The sequence below is a fragment of the Ranitomeya imitator genome, chromosome 3 (assembly GCF_032444005.1).
Source record: "Ranitomeya imitator isolate aRanImi1 chromosome 3, aRanImi1.pri, whole genome shotgun sequence".
Classification (NCBI taxonomy): domain Eukaryota; kingdom Metazoa; phylum Chordata; class Amphibia; order Anura; family Dendrobatidae; genus Ranitomeya; species Ranitomeya imitator.
Genome location: NC_091284.1, coordinates 248,965,585 through 248,983,322, shown reverse-complemented (window position 1 = coordinate 248,983,322; position 17,738 = coordinate 248,965,585). Strand labels below are relative to the sequence as shown.

Sequence of the window (17,738 nt, the reverse complement as noted above, 5' to 3'; positions counted from 1 at the left end):
CTGCGGGTTTTACTGCGGGTTTGACCTCACAATGGAGGTCTATGGGTGCAGAACCGCTGCGGCTCCGAAAAAAGAAGTGACATGGTACTTCTTTTTTTCCCGCAGCTATTCAGCGCGGCTATTTTTCTGAATTTCAGGATCGTGTGCACAGTGGTTCCTGTTTTCCATAGGGTACATTGTACTGTACCCTGCATGGAAAACAGCTGCGGAACCGCAGCGGCAAAAACGCTGCGGTTCCGCAGAAAAAACGCACTGTGTGAACATGGCCTTAATCTGGGCAGATTGAGAACTCTATTAATCTCTTCACCCTAGGTCATTTTTTGTTTGCCTTTATTCCTCTCCTTCTTCCAAGAGCCATAACCTTTTTTTTTTTCTGTCAATATCGCCGTACGAGGGCTTGTTTTCAGTATATTGTATGGTAAAATGGTGTTATTCAAAATTACAGCTCATCTCACAAGCCCTTTATATGGCTTTTTTGACAGAAAAGTAAAAAAGTTATGGCTCTTGGAAGAAGGGGAGAAATAAAAATAAAAGAGCAGAATTGAAAAAATCCCTTAAAGGGAGTCTGTCAGTAAATTTGTGCTATTTAATCTGAGAGCAGCATAATATAGAACAAGAGAGCCTGATTCCAAGGATGTATCACTTATTAGGGTGTGTGTTGTGGTTTCAATACAATCAGTGTTTTATCTGCCTGACTAGGTCTCATGTGCAGGCCAGTCAGGCTAATCTGTGTAACCCCGCCCCCACAGCCTATCTATCAGTGGTGTGGGCAGGGGTTATACATAGCTCAGCATTCTGACCACCGCTACCTCTACATCAGATGGAACGGGGAGTCTATTAAAACGACACCAAGCAGTCCAGTGAGTGATGCACCCCTGGAATCCAGCTCTCGTGCCCTAAACTCTGCTGCTCTTGGATTACATATCAGTATCCTGCTGTCGGATTCCCTTTAAGAGATTAACAATAGATGCACACGGCTGAGGAATGTAGCTTATTACAGGCAGATGAGGAAGGAAATCATGATCTAGGTGTTTCTTTTATTTTGCTTCATAAGACGTCTGAACCTCTAGTCTTGTCCAGTGTAATTGGAGCAGAATAAGTACTGCAAAGAAGAGATAAAAATGAAGCGTATTAATAGCATGGAGCAGATCTCTGAATCCTGCCTTGTACTCTCCATGTGCCATTTACCTCTCCTCACCCCAATCCTGCTTTTAACCTTTATCTTCGCCGTACCCCTCCCCTCCTTGTATGCCCGTGTCATAGCAGTGCCCACGCACATGTGTACTTGTGTTTTCTGCTTGTCATTGCTTGCGGCTGTTCTGGGGGTTTTAGCTTGTCACAACAAGGAAGTTTAGTGGTCTAAGAACAATAGCACAGCTGCCCAAGTAGCATCCCTTCCTCATCTTGCCTGGCACTGCTTGGTGCCAGCAGGCAGCTCAGAAGGAGGCACACGGCTCATAACGTTTAACACTTTCTCAGCCCTGAAAATCCGTTGTACCCATCCTTCTAGTTCTCCTAGCTGGGGTCATATCTGAGGTGCGGACCACTGAGGGAGGCTGAAGGATCTATGGTGTAGATGGGCATCCTTGCCCTCTACTGGTATGTTTAGAAATGAAGGCCATTAGCCCATCTCGCCTGTGTTGGTAATTGAAGCTCAGGTTCCTCTTTTGTGGGTTGTTAAGTAAAGAAGCTGAAAATGGAACTTGGTTTGCTGATGTCAGAAAACCTCATGCGTTTCATAGGTCATGTTCCCCTTATATCTAGGTGTTGTAATAGCACCGTATATTCCAGTCCTCCACAGACAAACCCTTCTCTTCGCTCCTGCCATGTAGTAAAGAAAATCAGCATAGATAAGCTTGTACTGTATATATTCGCGCCAGGAAATTGATATCACGATATTGGTCTTTGTTTTATGGTTTAAATATTTGCATTCAGTTTACAATCCGCCCATGTAATGTCCGATTCTCCGCAGCTTCAGCTTTATTGAAAGTGTTATAAAAAGTACATGAGTTGGTAAAAAGTTCTGCAGAAAGCTGCCAAAAAGTAGCAACCTTGTATGAATCGGCAAAAATGGCTAAGGAAGTGTACAGATGCCCTGTTAGGCTATGTTCACACATTGCGTTTTTTTTTTTTTTTTTAATGTAAAGTTTAAGCTGCTTACAAAAAGCAGGTTTAGATGCGTTTTTCTCAGGGTACATTTCTACATGCTGATAAAGTTTAGTGCATAAAAAAAAAAATAATCTGATTCAATTTCTTCACCTGTTAACCTGTTGAAACGCAATGTTAGCGTGAAACGATCGTCGTCTGTATTTGCGCCACTGTTTTATCTGTCTGCTCTTGGTATGATGATGCCACAATAAAGGATTTTGTTGCACGGGACGGTATGTGCCGATCCACTTTCTTTTCTATGGACATTCCCATTGATCAACCTTGCTTGAGCAATCCTTTGTGGATTTGGTGCAATTCGCGCAGAAAAAACGCTGTGGATCCACAATAAATCCGCAACGTGTGCACATAGCCTAAAAGGAGTCTCACCAGGTTTTTGACACCTGATTTGAGAGCACCATTATGTAGAGGCAGAGACCCTGGTTCCAATTATGCCATTTACGGGGCTACTTGGTGTAGTTTTGACAACATCACAGTTTTGTCAGCAGGAGATTATCATTAGAGGACTAGTAGACCTGCTGTCAGGTAGTCAAGAATATTCATGAGCTCTATACAACCTACCGCCCCCGCCACTGATTGGCCACTTTCTGCCCATGTACAGTTTACAATCAGTGATGTGGGTGGGGTTATATAGAGCTCAGCATTCAGAGAACTGCTAATCTGCAGCAGATGAAACTGTGATTTTTATGAAAATGACAGCAAGTAGATCAGTAATTGATACAGTGCTGAAATTGGCATCGCAGGCCCTTTATCTTGCGTCCTTAAAATTACATAGTTGAAAACTGGAGACAGATTCTCTTTAAAGCCTGTGTTCCCTTTAGGATGCACTGTATAGGAATAACCCATCAGTCTCATAAAGCGTCGGGATGGGTGTAGTCAAAAGCAACAAGGGACGTGGGAATCCTGTTCTCGTGATGGGGTCCCAGCGATCTGATATTTACAATCTTTTGTACCTTTGTCATAATTTCTTAGTAACCATTTGCATTGCTTAAAACTGAGGATGGTTTGGTGTTTGGAAAAGCTGTGATTCCAATGCAACATTGAAAGGTTAAAGAAATGTAGTGCAGTCATTGAGCAGAAAAAGTCCAGATTTTGTCCAGTGGACCCATCTGATGTGACCTGAAATATTGGAAATGCTGCGACCAGTTACCAAGCTAGATACTTGCCATCCCCATCGCGGCTCTCACCGTGATAATGGTCACAATAGCATGAGTAGAAAGCATTGTGGTCCTAAGGTCGCCTTGTGCACTTGCAGATGAGTAGGTTGGTAGGTAGGAGCAGCACGGTGCACAGCAGAAAGAGCTCTGTTTTGAAGACTGTCATAAGAGAAATGTTCAGTGTGATGTCATCTGTGTAGATCTTGTTCTGAAAACTCAACTAGATGATGAATGGATGTCCAGCAGTGAACTACAGCAGAGCGATTGAAGAACATACATTTATGAATTAATTAGAGATGCACTTAAACATAATGTGCAGAAAGATCAGTGTCCCTAAGGTCTTCTACAGATGTCCGGTCCAAGCTCGGACTTGGCCGCAGGCCTCCCGACCAGAGCCTGACTGCGTCATGTATTTCTATGAAGCTGTCACACGAGCCGCGGCCAGTCTGTTCTTGGACCACTTTTTATGGATGTGTGAATGTGCCTTAAGGCTGTGTTCACACATCGGTATGACACGTCTTACTGCTGTCCGATTATTTTATGAGACAGCACTGTGATCCCTAACAGAATGGGTGTATTCACTGATCCAATAGTGAGCTCTGTGTGACTCGTAGCAGGTCCTTTTCTGATCAGATTTTGTGATTCAGACTCTGCCATTAATAAATACCACATCCTAGATATCACTGAATTAAATATTTCAGTTCCAAATCTTTATTCATTACATAGTGGAATGTGTTGAGAACAGTAAAACATAAAAATCATAAAAAAAATAAATATCCCATGGAGGTCTGGATTTGGAATGATGCTCAAAATCAAAGTGGAAAATCAAATTACAGGCTGGTCCAACTTCAGTGGAAATGCCTCAAGACAAGGAAATGATGTTCTGTTGTGTGTGTGTGTGGCCTCCACATGCCTCTATGACCTCCCTACAATGCCTGGGGATGCTCCTGATGAGGCGGCAGATGGTCTCCTGAGGGATCTCCTCCCAGACCTGGAGTAAAGCATCCACCAACTCCTGGAACGTTTGTGGTGCAATGTGATGTTGGTGGATGGTGCGAGACATGATGTCCCAGATGTGTTCAGTAGGATTCAGGTCTGGGGAACGGGCGGGCCAGTCCATAGCTTCAATGCCTTCATCTTGCAGGAACTGCTGACACACTCCAGCCACATGAGGTCTGGCATTCTCCTGCATTAGGAGGAACCCAGGTCCAACCGCACCAGCATATGGTCTCACAAGGGGTCTGTGGATCTCATCTCGGTACCTAATAGCAGTCAGGCTACCTCTGGCGAGCACATGGAAGGCCCTCCAAAGAAATGCCACCCCACACCATTACTGACTCACTGCCAAACCGGTCATGCTGAAGGATGTTGCAGGCAGCAGATCGATCTCCACGGCGTCTCCAGACTCTGTCACGTCTGTCACATGTGCTCAGTATTAACCTGCTTTCATCTGTAAAGAGCACAGGGTGCCAGTGGCAAATTTGGTGTTATGTGGCAAATGCCAAGCGTCCTGCACGGTGTTGGGCTGTGAACACAACCTCCATCTGTGGACGTCGGGCACGCAGACCATCCTTATGGAGTCGGTTTCTAATCATTTGTGCAGGCACATGTACATTTGGGGCCTGCTGGAGGTCATTTTGCAGGGCTCTGGCAGTGCTTCTCCTGTTCCTCCTTGCACAAAGGCTGAGGTAGCGGTCCTGCTGCTGGGTTTTTGCCCTCCTACAGCCCCCTCCACATCTCCAGGTGTACTGGCCTGTCTCCTGGTAGCGCCTCCAGCCTCTGGACACCGCTGACAGACACAGCAAACCTTCTTGCCACAGCTCGCATTGATGTGCCATCCTGGATGAGCTGCTGCACTACCTGAGCCACTTGTGTGGGTTGTAGAGTCCATCTCATGCTACCACGAGTGTGAAAGCACAACCAACATTCAAAAGTGACCAAAACATCAGCCAGAAAGCATTGGTCCTGAGAATGTGGTCTGTGGTCCTCACCTGCAGAACCGCTCCTTTATTAAGCGTGTCTTGATAATTGCCAATAATTTCCATCTGTTGTCTATTCCATTTGCACAACAGCATGTGAAATTGATTGTCAAACAGTGTTGCTTCCTAAGTGGACAGTTTGATTTCACAGAAGTTTGATTTACTTGGAGTTATGACTATGTGCCCATGTTGCAGAATAGAAGCAGATTTTTGTGCTTCAAATTCGCACTCCCGTGGCAAGGAAAACGCTTGTAGATTTTAATGCGTTTTTCTTGCGTTTTTTCCTATACAACTCTTTGGCGGTGGAATCGCCGTGATTCCGCAAAATTAATGAACATGCTGCAATGCGATTCCGCTGCGGAAAAATACGCAGCATGGGCACAGCAATTGCAGAATGCTGCTAAAATTAATGGGATGCATTTTGTGAACGTTTTTTAACCCCTTTCTGACATTAGACGTACTATTCTGTCGAGGTGGTATGGGCCCATATGACTACCAACTGGATAGTACGTCTAACGCGATCAGCCGCGCTCACGAGGGAGCGCGGCCGATCTCGACCGGGTGTCAGCTGACTATCGCAGCTGACATCCGGCACTATGTGCCAGGAGCAGTCACGGACCACTCCTGGCACATTAACCCCGGAACACTGCGATCAAACATGATCGCAGCGTTCCGGCGGCACAGGGAAGGATCGCGCAGGGAGGGGGCTCATTGCGTGCTTCCCTGAGATCCTCGGAGCAACATGATGTGATCGCGTTGCTCCGAGGGTCTCCTACCTCCTCCTCCCTGCAGGCCCTGGATCCAAAATGGCCGCGGGGGGGGCCTTCCGGGTCCTGCAGGGAGGTGCATTGCAAAGTGTCAGATCAGCAATCTATACTGTGTCGTCCCCCCTCCCTCCCCCCGGGGCAATGTAAAAAAAATTTTTCTTTTTTTTTTTTTTTAATTTTTACATGTGTAAAAAATAAAATAAAATAAAAAAATCCTAAATAAAGAAAAAAATAAATATATATTGTTCCAATAAATACATTTCTTTATCTAAATAAAAGAAAACAACAAAAGTACACATATTTAGTATCGCCGCGTCCGTAACGACCCAACCTATAAAACTGTCCCACTAGTTACCCCCTTTAGTGAACACCATAAAAAAAAGGCAAAAAATGACCCTTTATTATCATACCGCCAAACAAAAAGTGGAATAACACGCAATCAATAAGACGGATATAAATAACCATGGTACCGCTGAAAGCGTCATCTTGTCCCGCAAAAAAACGAGCCATGATACAGCGTCAACAAAAAGTAAAAAAGTTATAGTCCTCAGAATAAACCGATGCAAAAATAATTATTTTTTATATAAAATAGTTTTTATCGTATAAAAGCACCAAAACATTAAAAAATATAAATGGGGTATCGCTGTAATCGTACTGACCCGAAGAATAAAACTGCTTTTATCAATTGTACCAAACGCGGAACGGTATAAACCCCTTCTTCCCCCCAGCCTCCAAAAGAAATTCATGAATAGCTGGTTTTTGTTCATTCTACCTCACAAAAATCAGAATAAAAAGCAATCAAAAAATGTCACGTGCCCGAAAATGTTACCAATAAAAACGTCATCTCGTCCCGCAAAAAATATGACTCTGTGGACCAAAATCCGGAAAAATTATAGCTCTCAAAATGTGGAGACGCAGAAACTATTTGTTGCAATAAAAAGCGTCTTTTAGTGTGTGACAGCTGCCAATAAAAAAAAACACTATAAAAGTAAATCAAACCCTTCTTCATCACCCCCTTAGTTAGGGAAACATAATAAAATTAAAAAAAAATGTCTTTATTTCCATTTTCCCGTTAGGGTTAGGGTTGGGGCTACAGTTAGGGTTGGGGCTACAGTTAGGGTTGGGGCTACAGTTAGGGTTTGGATTACATTTACGGTTGGGATTAGGGTTAGAGTGTGGTTAGGATTATGGTTGGGATTAGGGTTAGGGGTGTGTTTGGGTTAGGGTTTTAGTTGGAATTGGGTGTTTCCACTGTTTAGGCACATCAGGGGCTCTAGAAACGCAACATGGCGTCCGATCTCAATTCCAGCCAATTCTGCATTGAAAAAGTAAACAGTGCTCCTTCCCTTCCGAGCTCTCCCGTGCGCCCAAACGGGTTTACCCCAACATATGGGATATCAGCATACTCAGGAAAAGTTGGACAACAACTTTTGGGGTCCAATTTCTCCTGTTACCCTTGGGATAATACAAAACTGGGGGCTAAAAAATAATTTTTGGGGAAAGAAAATGATTTTTTTATTTTCACGGCTCTGCGTTATAAACTGTAGTGAAACACTTGGGGGTTCAAAGTTCTCACAACACATCTAGATAAGTTCCTTGGGGGGTCTAGTTTTCAATATGGTGTCACTTGTGGGGGGTTTCTACTGTTTAGGTACATCAGGGGCTCTGCAAATGCAACATGACGCAGACCAATCCATCTAAGTCTGCATTCCAAACGGAGCTCCTTCCCTTCCGAGCTCTGCCATGTGCCCAAACGGTGGTTTCCCCCCACATATTGGGTATCAGCGTACTCAGGACAAATTGGACAACAACTTTTCGGGTGCAATTTCTCCTGTTACCCTTGGGGAAATACAAAACTGGGGGCTAAAAAATAATGTGTGGAGAAATTTTTTTTTTTTTTTTTCACTGCTCTGCGTTATAAACTGTAGTAAAACACTTGGAGGTTCAAAGTTCTCACAACACATCTAGATAAGTTCCTTAGGGGGTCTACTTTCCAAAATGGGGTCACTTGTTGGGGGTTTCAATGTTTATGCACATCAGGGGCTCTCCAAATGCAACATGGCGTCCCATCTCAATTCCAGTCAATTTTGCATTGAAAAGTCCAATGGCGCTCCTTCCCTTCCGAGCTCTGCCATGCGCCCAAACAGTGGTTTCCCCATATATGGGGTATCAGCGTACTCAGGACAAATTGCACAACTTTTGGGGTCTAATTTTCCCGGTTATCCTTGGTAAAATAAAACAAATTGGAGCTGAAGTAAATTTTTGGTGAAAAAAAGTTAAATGTTCATTTTTATTTAAACATTCCAAAAATTCCTGTGAAGCGCCAGAAGGGTTAATAAACTTCTTGAATGTGGTTTTGAGCACCTTTGAAGGGTGCAGTTTTTAGAATGGTGTCAGGCTTGGTTATTTTCTATCATATAGACCCCTAAAAATGACTTCAAATGTGATGTGGTCCTTAAAAAAACAGTGGTGTTGTAAAAATGATAAATTGCTGGTCAACTTTTAACTCTTATAACTCCCTAACAAAAAAAATTTTGGTTCCAAAATTGTGCTGATGTAAAGTGGACATGTGGGAAATGTTACTTATTAAGTGTTTTGTGTGACATATCTCTGTGATTTAACCCCTCTGTGACCTTAGACGTACTATCCCGTCGAGGTGCCCTGGGCTTATCTGACCCTGGACGGGATAGTACGTCATAGCCGATCGGCCGCGCTCACGGGGGGAGCGCGGCCGATCGCGGCCGGGTGTCAGCTGCTTATCGCAGCTGACATCCGGCACTATGTGCCAGGAGCGGTCACGGACCGCCCCCGGCACATTAACCCCTGGCACACCGCGATCAAAGATGATCGCGATGTGCCGGCGGTACAGGGAAGCACCGCGCAGGGAGGGGGCTCCCTGCGGGCTTCCCTGAGCCCCCCGCAGCAACGCGATGTGATCGCGTTGCTGCAAGGGTCTCCTCACCTCCCTCCCTGCTCGAGCCCCGGATCCAAGATGGCCGCGGATCCGGGTCCTGCAGGGAGGGAGGTGGCTTCACAGAGCCTGCTCAGAGCAGGCACTGTGAAGCAGCCTGCACTCCTATCAGATCAGTGATCTGACAGAGTGCTGTGCAAACTGTCAGATCACTGATCTGTGATGTCCCCCCCTGGGACAAAGTAAAAAAGTAAAAAAAAAAATTTCCAAATGTGTAAAAAAAATAAAAAAAAATATTCCAAAATAATGAAAAAAAAAAAAAAATATTATTCCCATAAATACATTTCTTCATCTAAATAAAAAAAAAAAACCAATAAAAGTACACATATTTAGTATCGCCGCGTCCGTAACGGCCCGACCTATAAAACTGGCCCACTAGTTAACCCCTTCAGTAAACACCGTAAGAAAAAAAAAAAAAAAACGAGGCAAAAAACAACGCTTTATTATCATACCGCCGAACAAAAAGTGGAATAACACGCGATCAAAAGGACAGATATAAATAACCATGGTACCGCTGAAAGCGTCATATTGTCCCGCAAAAAAAGAGCCGCCATACAGCATCATCAGCAAAAAAATAAAAAAGTTATAGTCCTGAGAATAAAGCGATGCAAAAATAATTATTTTTTCTGTAAAATAGTTTTTATCGTATAAAAGCACCAAACCATAAAAAAATGATATAAATGAGGTATCGCTGTAATCGTACTGACCCGAAGAATAAAACTGATTTATCAATTTTACCAAACGCGGAACGGTATAAACGCCTCCCCCAATAGAAATTCATGAATAGCTGGCTTTTGGTCATTCTTCCTCACAAAAATCGGAATAAAAAGCGATAAAAAAATGTCACGTGCCCAAAAATGTTTTCAATAAAAACGTCAACTCGTCCCGCAAAAAACAAGACCTCACATGACTCTGTGGACCAAAATATGGAAAAATTATAGCTCTCAAAATGTGGTATTGCAAAAAATATTTTTTGCAATAAAAAGGGTCTTTCAGTGTGTGACGGCTGCCAATCATAAAAATCCGCTAAAAAACTCGCTATAAAAGTAAATCAAACCCCCCTTCATCACCCCCTTAGTTAGGGAAAAATAAAAAAAAATGTATTTATTTCCATTTTCCCATTAGGGCTAGGGTTAGGGCTAGGGTTAGGGCTAGGGCTAGGGTTAGGGCTAGGGTTAGGGCTAGGGTTAGGGTTAGGGTTAGGGCTAGGGTTAGGGCTAGGGTTAGGGCTAGGGTTAGGGCTAGGGTTAGGGCTAGGGTTAGGGCTAGGGTTAGGGCTAGGGTTAGGGTTAGGGCTAGGGTTAGGGCTAGGATTAGGGTTAGGGTTGGGGCTACAGTTAGGGTTGGGGCTAAAGTTAGGGTTAGGGTTTAGATTACATTTACAGTTGGGAATAGGGTTGGGATTAGGGTTAGGGGTGTGTCAGGGTTAGAGGTGTGGTTAGGGTTACCGTTGGAATTAGGGTTAGGGGTGTGTTTAGATTAGGGTTTCAGTTATAATTGGGGGGTTTCCACTGTTTCGGCACATCAGGGGCTCTCCAAACACGACATGGCGTCCGATCTCAATTCCAGCCAATTCTGCGTTGAAAAAGTAAAACAGTGCTCCTTCCCTTCCGAGCTCTCCTGTGTGCCCAAACAGGGGTTTACCCCAACATATGGGGTATCAGCGTACTCAGGACAAATTGGACAACAACTTTTGTGGACCAATTTCTCCTGTTACCCTTGGGAAAATACAAAACTGGGGGCTAAAAAATAATTTTTGTGGGAAAACAAAAAGATTTTTTATTTTCACGGCTCTGCGTTATAAACTGTAGTGAAACACTTGGGGGTTCAAAGTTCTCACAACACATCTAGATAAGTTCATTGAGGGGTCTAGTTTCCAATATGGGGTCACTTGTGGGGGGTTTCTACTGTTTAGGTACATTAGGGGCTCTGCAAACGCAATGTGACGCCTGCAGACCAATCCATCTAAGTCTGCATTCCAAATGATGCTCCTTCCCTTCCGAGCCCTCCCATGCGCCCAAACGGTGGTTCCCCCCCACATATCGGGTATCAGCGTACTCAGGACAAATTGGACAACAACATTTAGGGTCCAATTTCTCCTGCTAACCTTGGAAAAATACAAAACTGGGGGCTAAAATATAATTTTTGTGGAAAAAAAAATATTTTTTATTTGCATGGCTCTGCGTTATAAACTGTAGTGAAATACTTGGGGGTTCAAAGCTCTCACAACACATCAAGATGAGTTCCTTAGGGGGTCTACTTTCCAAAATGGTGTCACTTGTGGGGGGTTTCTACTGTTTAGGTACATTAGGGGCTCTGCAAACGCAATGTGACGCCTGCAGACCATTCCATCTAAGTCTGCATTCCAAATGGCGCTCCTTCCCTTCCGAACCCTCCCATGCGCCCAAACGGTGGTTCCCCCCCACATATGGGGTATCAGCGTACTCAGGACAAATTGGACAACAACTTTTGTGGTCCAATTTCTCCTCTTACCCTAGGGAAAATACAAAACTGGGGGCTAAAAAATAATTTTTGTGGGAAAAAAATTTTGTTTTATTTTTATGGCTCTGCATTATAAACTTCTGTGAAGCCCTTGGTGGGTCAAAGTGCTCACCACACATCCAGATAAGTTCCTTAGGGGGTCTACTTTCCAAAATGGTGTCACTTGTGGGGGGTTTCAATGTTTAGGCACATCAGTGGCTCTCCAAACGCAACATGGCGTCCCATCTCAATTCCTGTCAATTTTGCATTGAAAAGTCAAACGGCGCTCCTTCCCTTCCGAGCTCTCCCATGCGCCCAAACAGTGGTTTACTGCCACATATGGGGTATCAGCGTACTCGGGACAAATTGGACAACAACTTTTGAGGTCCAATTTCTTCTCTTACCCTTGGAAAAATAAAAAATTGGGGGCAAAAATATAATTTTTGTGAAAAAATATGATTTTTTATTTTTACGGTTCTGCATTATAAACTTCTGTGAAGCACTTGGTGGGTCAAAGTGCTCACCACACCTCTAGATAAGTTCCTTAGGGGGTCTACTTTCCAAAATGGTGTCACTTGTGGGGGGTTTCAATGTTTAGGCACATCAGTGGCTCTCCAAACGCAACATGGCGTCCCATCTCAATTCCTGTCAATTTTGCATTGAAAAGTCAAACGGCGCTCCTTCCCTTCCGAGCTCTCCCATGCGCCCAAACAGTGGTTTACTGCCACATATGGGGTATCAGCGTACTCGGGACAAATTGGACAACAACTTTTGAGGTCCAATTTCTTCTCTTACCCTTGGAAAAATAAAAAATTGGGGGCAAAAATATAATTTTTGTGAAAAAATATGATTTTTTATTTTTACGGTTCTGCATTATAAACTTCTGTGAAGCACTTGGTGGGTCAAAGTGCTCACCACACCTCTAGATAAGTTCCTTAGGGGGTCTACTTTCCAAAATGGTGTCACTTGTGGGGGGTTTCAATGTTTAGGCACATCAGTGGCTCTCCAAACGCAACATGGCGTCCCATCTCAATTTCTGTCAATTTTGCATTGAAAAGTCAAACTGCGCTCCTTCCCTTCCGAGCTCTCCCATGCGCCCAAACAGTGGTTTACTGCCACATATGGGGTATCAGCGTACTCAGGACAAATTGGACAACAACTTTTGAGGTCCAATTTCTTCTCTTACCCTTGGAAAAATAAAAAATTGGGGGCAAAAATATAATTTTTGTGAAAAAATATGATTTTTTATTTTTACGGTTCTGCATTATAAACTTCTGTGAAGCACTTGGTGGGTCAAAGTGCTCACCACACATCCAGATAAGTTCCTTAGGGGGTCTACTTTCCAAAATGGTGTCACTTGTGGGGGGTTTCAATGTTTAGGCACATCAGTGGCTCTCCAAACGCAACATGGCGTCCCATCTCAATTCCTGTCAAGTTTGCATTGAAAAGTCAAATAGCGCTCCTTCCCTTCCGAGCTCTCCCATGCGCCCAAACAGTGGTTTACTGCCACATATGGGGTATCAGCGTACTCAGGACAAATTGGACAACAACTTTTTGGGTCCAATTTCTCCTGTTACCCTTGGTAAAATAAAACAAATTGGAGCTGAAGTAAATTTTTTGTGTAAAAAAGTTAAATGTTCATTTTTATTTAAACATTCCAAAAATTCCTATTAAACACCTGAAGGGTTAATAAACTTCTTGAATGTGGTTTTGAGCACCTTGAGGGGTGCAGTTTTTAGAATGGTGTCACACTTGGGCATTTTCTATCATATAGACCCCTCAAAATGACTTCAAATGAGACGTGGTCCCTAAAAAAAAATGGTGTTGTAAAAATGAGAAATTGCTGGTCAACTTTTAACCCTTATAACTCCCTAACAAAAAAAAAAATTGGTTCCAAAATTATGCTGATGTAAAGGAGACATGTGGGAAATGTTACTTATTAAGTATTTTGTGTGACATATCTCTGTGATTTAATTGCATAAAAATTCAAAGTTTGAAAATTGCGAAATTTTCAAAATTTTCGCCAAATTTCCGTTTTTTTCACAAATAAACGCAGGTACTATCAAAGAAATTTTACCACTATCATGAAGTACAATATGTCACGAGAAAACAATGTCAGAATCACCAGGATCCGTTGAAGCGTTTCGGAGTTATAACCTCATAAAGGGACAGTGGTCAGAATTGTAAAAATTGGCCTGGTCATTAACGTGCAAACCACCCTTGGGGGTAAAGGGGTTAAGGGCCTAAAAATTCAAAGTTGGAAAATTGCGAAATTTTCTAAATTTTCGCCAAATTTTTCATTTTTTTCACAAATAAACACAGGTAATATCAAAGAAATGTTACCACTATCATGAAGTACAATATGTCACACGAAAACATTATCCGAATCATCAGGATCCATTGAAGTGTTCCAGAGTTATAACCTCATAAATGGACAGTGGTCATAATTGTAAAAATTGTCCCGGTCATTAACGTTCAAACCACCCTTGGGGATAAAGGGGTTAAGCGTTTCCGCAGTGGGAAAACGCTTAAACGCAACGTGGGCACAGAGCCTAAGTGTTCCCTGTATTTTTTTTGAGCAGTGTATTTTGGGATGAAGCACGTAAGACACGCTTTGTACTTTAGAGTTCCATTCAGGTTGTCTCTGTATGAACTTTTTTTTTTTTATCCATTGATTTTTACCAATAGATCAGTTAAAGAGTAACCATTGTTTTCATTTTTATTTCAGAAATCAATAGTTCACATAAAAAATAATTTAGTAATATCTCTTGATCAGGAAAAATCTGCTTCTTTCTCTGCCAGAATTGATCATTTATTTTCAAAATTCTTAATTCACAGGAAAAATCTTTATTTGCATATTTTTAAAATCTTGGCAACCGATAAATTGCCCCAATGCAGACGTGTAGATGGTTTTCTGTCTTTTTCAGCCTCCTAAATTCTGTAATGTATAGAGAGCCTCACCCAGATGTTAGTGCTGTATAAGCTGGAGTGTGAGGAGTTAAACCACCCACCTATGAGACTAATGAATTCTGCTTTGCTTTGCAGGTGCTGGAGAGTCTGGGAAAAGCACAATTGTGAAGCAGATGAAGTGAGTAGGGTTTCCTATATCTGATGGCGCGCCTGCGCAGTTAGACATAGTGATGTTTTCATGTATATTTGTTTTTGAGCATTGTCATATGTAATTGTTTAATGCCAGTGAATCTTTAAAGATGGCCTGGATCTGAAAAATAGGACTTGCATCTTTCCTCAGAAATCTTGCCACTATGCCATGTGTCTGGTAATGACTTTGGTGACCAGCAGGAGGCCTCATACTGGGATCTTCAGAGCCACTGCCTGGAACCTGGTGGACAATTTCAGGAGCCATTGTGACTCATTAATGGACAAATAATAAGCACTTTTCAGTGGCATGATCCTAATTTAGTCTTGACAGGTCCCTTTTATAGTATATTACTATAGGCCTGAGCATGTACTTGGTAACCTTAGTGGGAAGACTGAGGAGGCTTCACATCCACATCTTCCTTCCGGTTTATCCTCTGTGCTGCCCCAACCGGAGACATGGCACCCTTTGGTCCGATCCTCTCGTCATTCCATGCAGAGTCAGCGTGGAAAGCGCCTTCATCTTCCTTTGGCAGCCTTAGTATGCTGTATAAAAGTGGCTTATTATTATTATTTATTTATATAGCACCATTAATTCCGTGGTGCTGTACATGAGAAAGGGGTTACATATAGAGTTATAGATATCGTTTACAGTAAACAAATTTACAGTGAGACTGGTACAGAGGGGAGAGGACCCTGTCCTTGCGGACTTACATTCTATGGGATAGTGGGGAAGAGACTGAAGGTAGGGGCGAGGCGGCGGCTCTGGTGGTGGCGAGGCGGCGGCTCTGGCGATGGCGAGGCGGCGGCTCTGGCGATGGCGAGGCGGCAGAATGGTTTTTGCAGGCTGTAGGCTTTCTTGAAGAGATGGGTTTTCAGGTTCCGTCTGAAGGAGCCGAGGGTGGTGGATAGTCGGACGTGTTGAGGCATGGAATTCCAGAGGATGGGGGATATTCGGGAGAATTCTTGGAGACGGTTGTGTGAGGAACGAATAAGTGTGGAGGAGAGTAGGAGGTCTTGGGAGGATCGGAGATTACGTGAGGGAAGATATTGGGAGATTAATTCAGAGATATAGGAAGGGGACTGGTTGTGGATGGCTTTGTAGATCAGTGTTAGTAGTTTGAATAGGATTCGGTGGGGAATTGGGAGCCAGTGGAGGGATTTGCAGAGGGGAAGAAGCAGGGGAGTAGTGAGGAGAGAGTTGGATTAGCCGGGCAGCAGAGGTGAGGACAGACTGGAGTGGTGCAAGAGAGTTAGCAGGTAGGCCACAGAGGAGGGTGTTGCAGTAGTCGAGGCGGGAGATAAGGGCATGCACAAGAGTTTTGGTAGATTGTGGGCTGAGGAAGGAACGGATTCTGGCAATATTTTTGAGTTGGAGGCGACAGGAGGTGGCAATAGTTTGGAAGTGCGGTTTGAAGGATAGGGCAGAGTTGAGAGTTACCCCGAGGCAGCGGATTTCAGGTGCCGGAGAGAGCGTGATGCCGTTTACCATAATAGATATTTCAGGTAGGGAGGATATGTGAGATGGGGGGAAGATGATGAGTTCGGTTTTGTCTACATTGAGTTTTAGGAAGCGAGAGGTGAAGGAGGATATGGCTGACAGACACTTCGGGTATTCTGGACAGCAGAGAGGTGGCATTTGGGCCAGAGAGGTAGATCTGAGTGTCGTCCGCATACAGATGGTACTGGAAGCCGTGGGACTTTGAGTTGTCCTAGGCCAAGAGTATAGATGGAAAAAAGTAGGGGCCCTAAGACAGAGCCCTGAGGGACTCCAACAGAGAGAGGGCGGGATGAGGAGGTGGTGTGGGAGTGGGAAACGCTAAATGTGCGGTCGGAAAGGTATGAGGCAATCCAGGACAGGTCAAGGTCTTTGATGCCAAGGGAAGAAAGAATCTGTAGCAGTAGGCAGTGATCGACTGTGTCGAAAGCAGAGGACAGGTAAAGAAGGAGGATGGAGAACTGTCTGTTAGCTTTGGCTGTGAGTAAGTCATTAGTAATTTTTGTCAGGGCAGTTTCGGTGGAGTGGTGGGGCGGAAGCCAGATTGGAGGTTGTCAAGGAGAGAGTTAGATGAGAGGTGGGAGGAAATTTGAGCATGGACATGCTGCTCAAGGAGTTTTGAAGCAAACGGGAGCAGTGATATGGGGCGGTAACTGGGCATAGCAGTTGGGTCAAGGTTAGTTTTTTTTGAGGGTGGGTGTGATGGTGGCATGTTTGAAGGCCGAGGGGAAGGTACCAGAAGATAGCGATAGGTTGAAGAGATGGGTTAGGGCTGGAATGAGTATGTTAGTGACGTTGGGGAGCAGGTGGGAGGGGATGGGGTCAAGTGCACAGGTGGTGAGGTGCGATTTGGAGAAGAGGCGAGTAAGCTCTCCTTCAGTGATGTTGGAGAGGGAGGTTATAAGGGAAGGGCAGAGGTCTGGTATATGGAGTGGTTGGGGTGATGGAACTGTAAAGGTTAGCCTTGTTTGGTCGATCTTGTTTTTGAAGTAGGTGGCAAAGTCCTCGGAAGAGATGAGGGGAGTTGGAGGTGGCAGTGGTGGGCGGAGGAGGGAGATAAATATGCTGAATAGTTGTTTTGGGTTGTAGGATAGTGAAGATACAAAGTTAGTGAAATAGGTCTGTTTAGCGGAGGTGAGGGCTAATTTGAAGTCAAATGTAGCTTGTTTGAAAGCAGTGAAGTCGTCTGGCAGGCGTGTTTTCTTCCAACGCCGCTCCTCAACCCTGGATGCTTGTCGAAGTTTTTTTGTGAGATTGTTATGCCAAGGTTGCCTATTGGTTCGTCGCACTGTGCCATGCATGAGAGGGGCGACTGAGTCTTTGGCTGATGTGAGGGTGGAGTTAAAGAAAGCAGTGGCACTGTCCGTGTCGTGGAGTGAAGATATGGAGGACAGGGGTAGGAGAGAGTCTGTGAATGTCTAGATGTGCGAGGTTTCTGCGAGGATGTGGTAATGGCAGGACATGGGGGCAGGTGAGGAGGACAAGGATGAGAAGGTGAGTCAGATAGGGGGAAGTATATCAAAGCAGAGTGTGACTAATATATAAAAAAATAACTTGTAATGTATTTTTGCTAAAATTGGTATAACCAACCACCATAAGAATATCGAAATAAAACATAAAGGA

The 17,738-nt window shown here is 43.9% G+C and overlaps 2 protein-coding genes across 2 annotated transcripts in view; both read left to right on the top strand.

Moving 5' to 3' along the window:
• AMPD2 (adenosine monophosphate deaminase 2) overlaps positions 1-17,738 on the top strand; it is a 285,686-nt gene that overhangs the window by 36,290 nt on the left and 231,658 nt on the right. The gene's annotated exons all lie outside the window — the stretch shown is intronic.
• Positions 1-17,738, top strand: part of GNAI3 (G protein subunit alpha i3) — a 61,746-nt gene that overhangs the window by 26,642 nt on the left and 17,366 nt on the right. Inside the window, exon 2 of the mRNA XM_069756342.1 lies at positions 14,567-14,609. Within this exon, the coding sequence (XP_069612443.1) occupies positions 14,567-14,609 (43 nt within the window). The remainder of the gene's footprint in view (positions 1-14,566; positions 14,610-17,738) is intronic.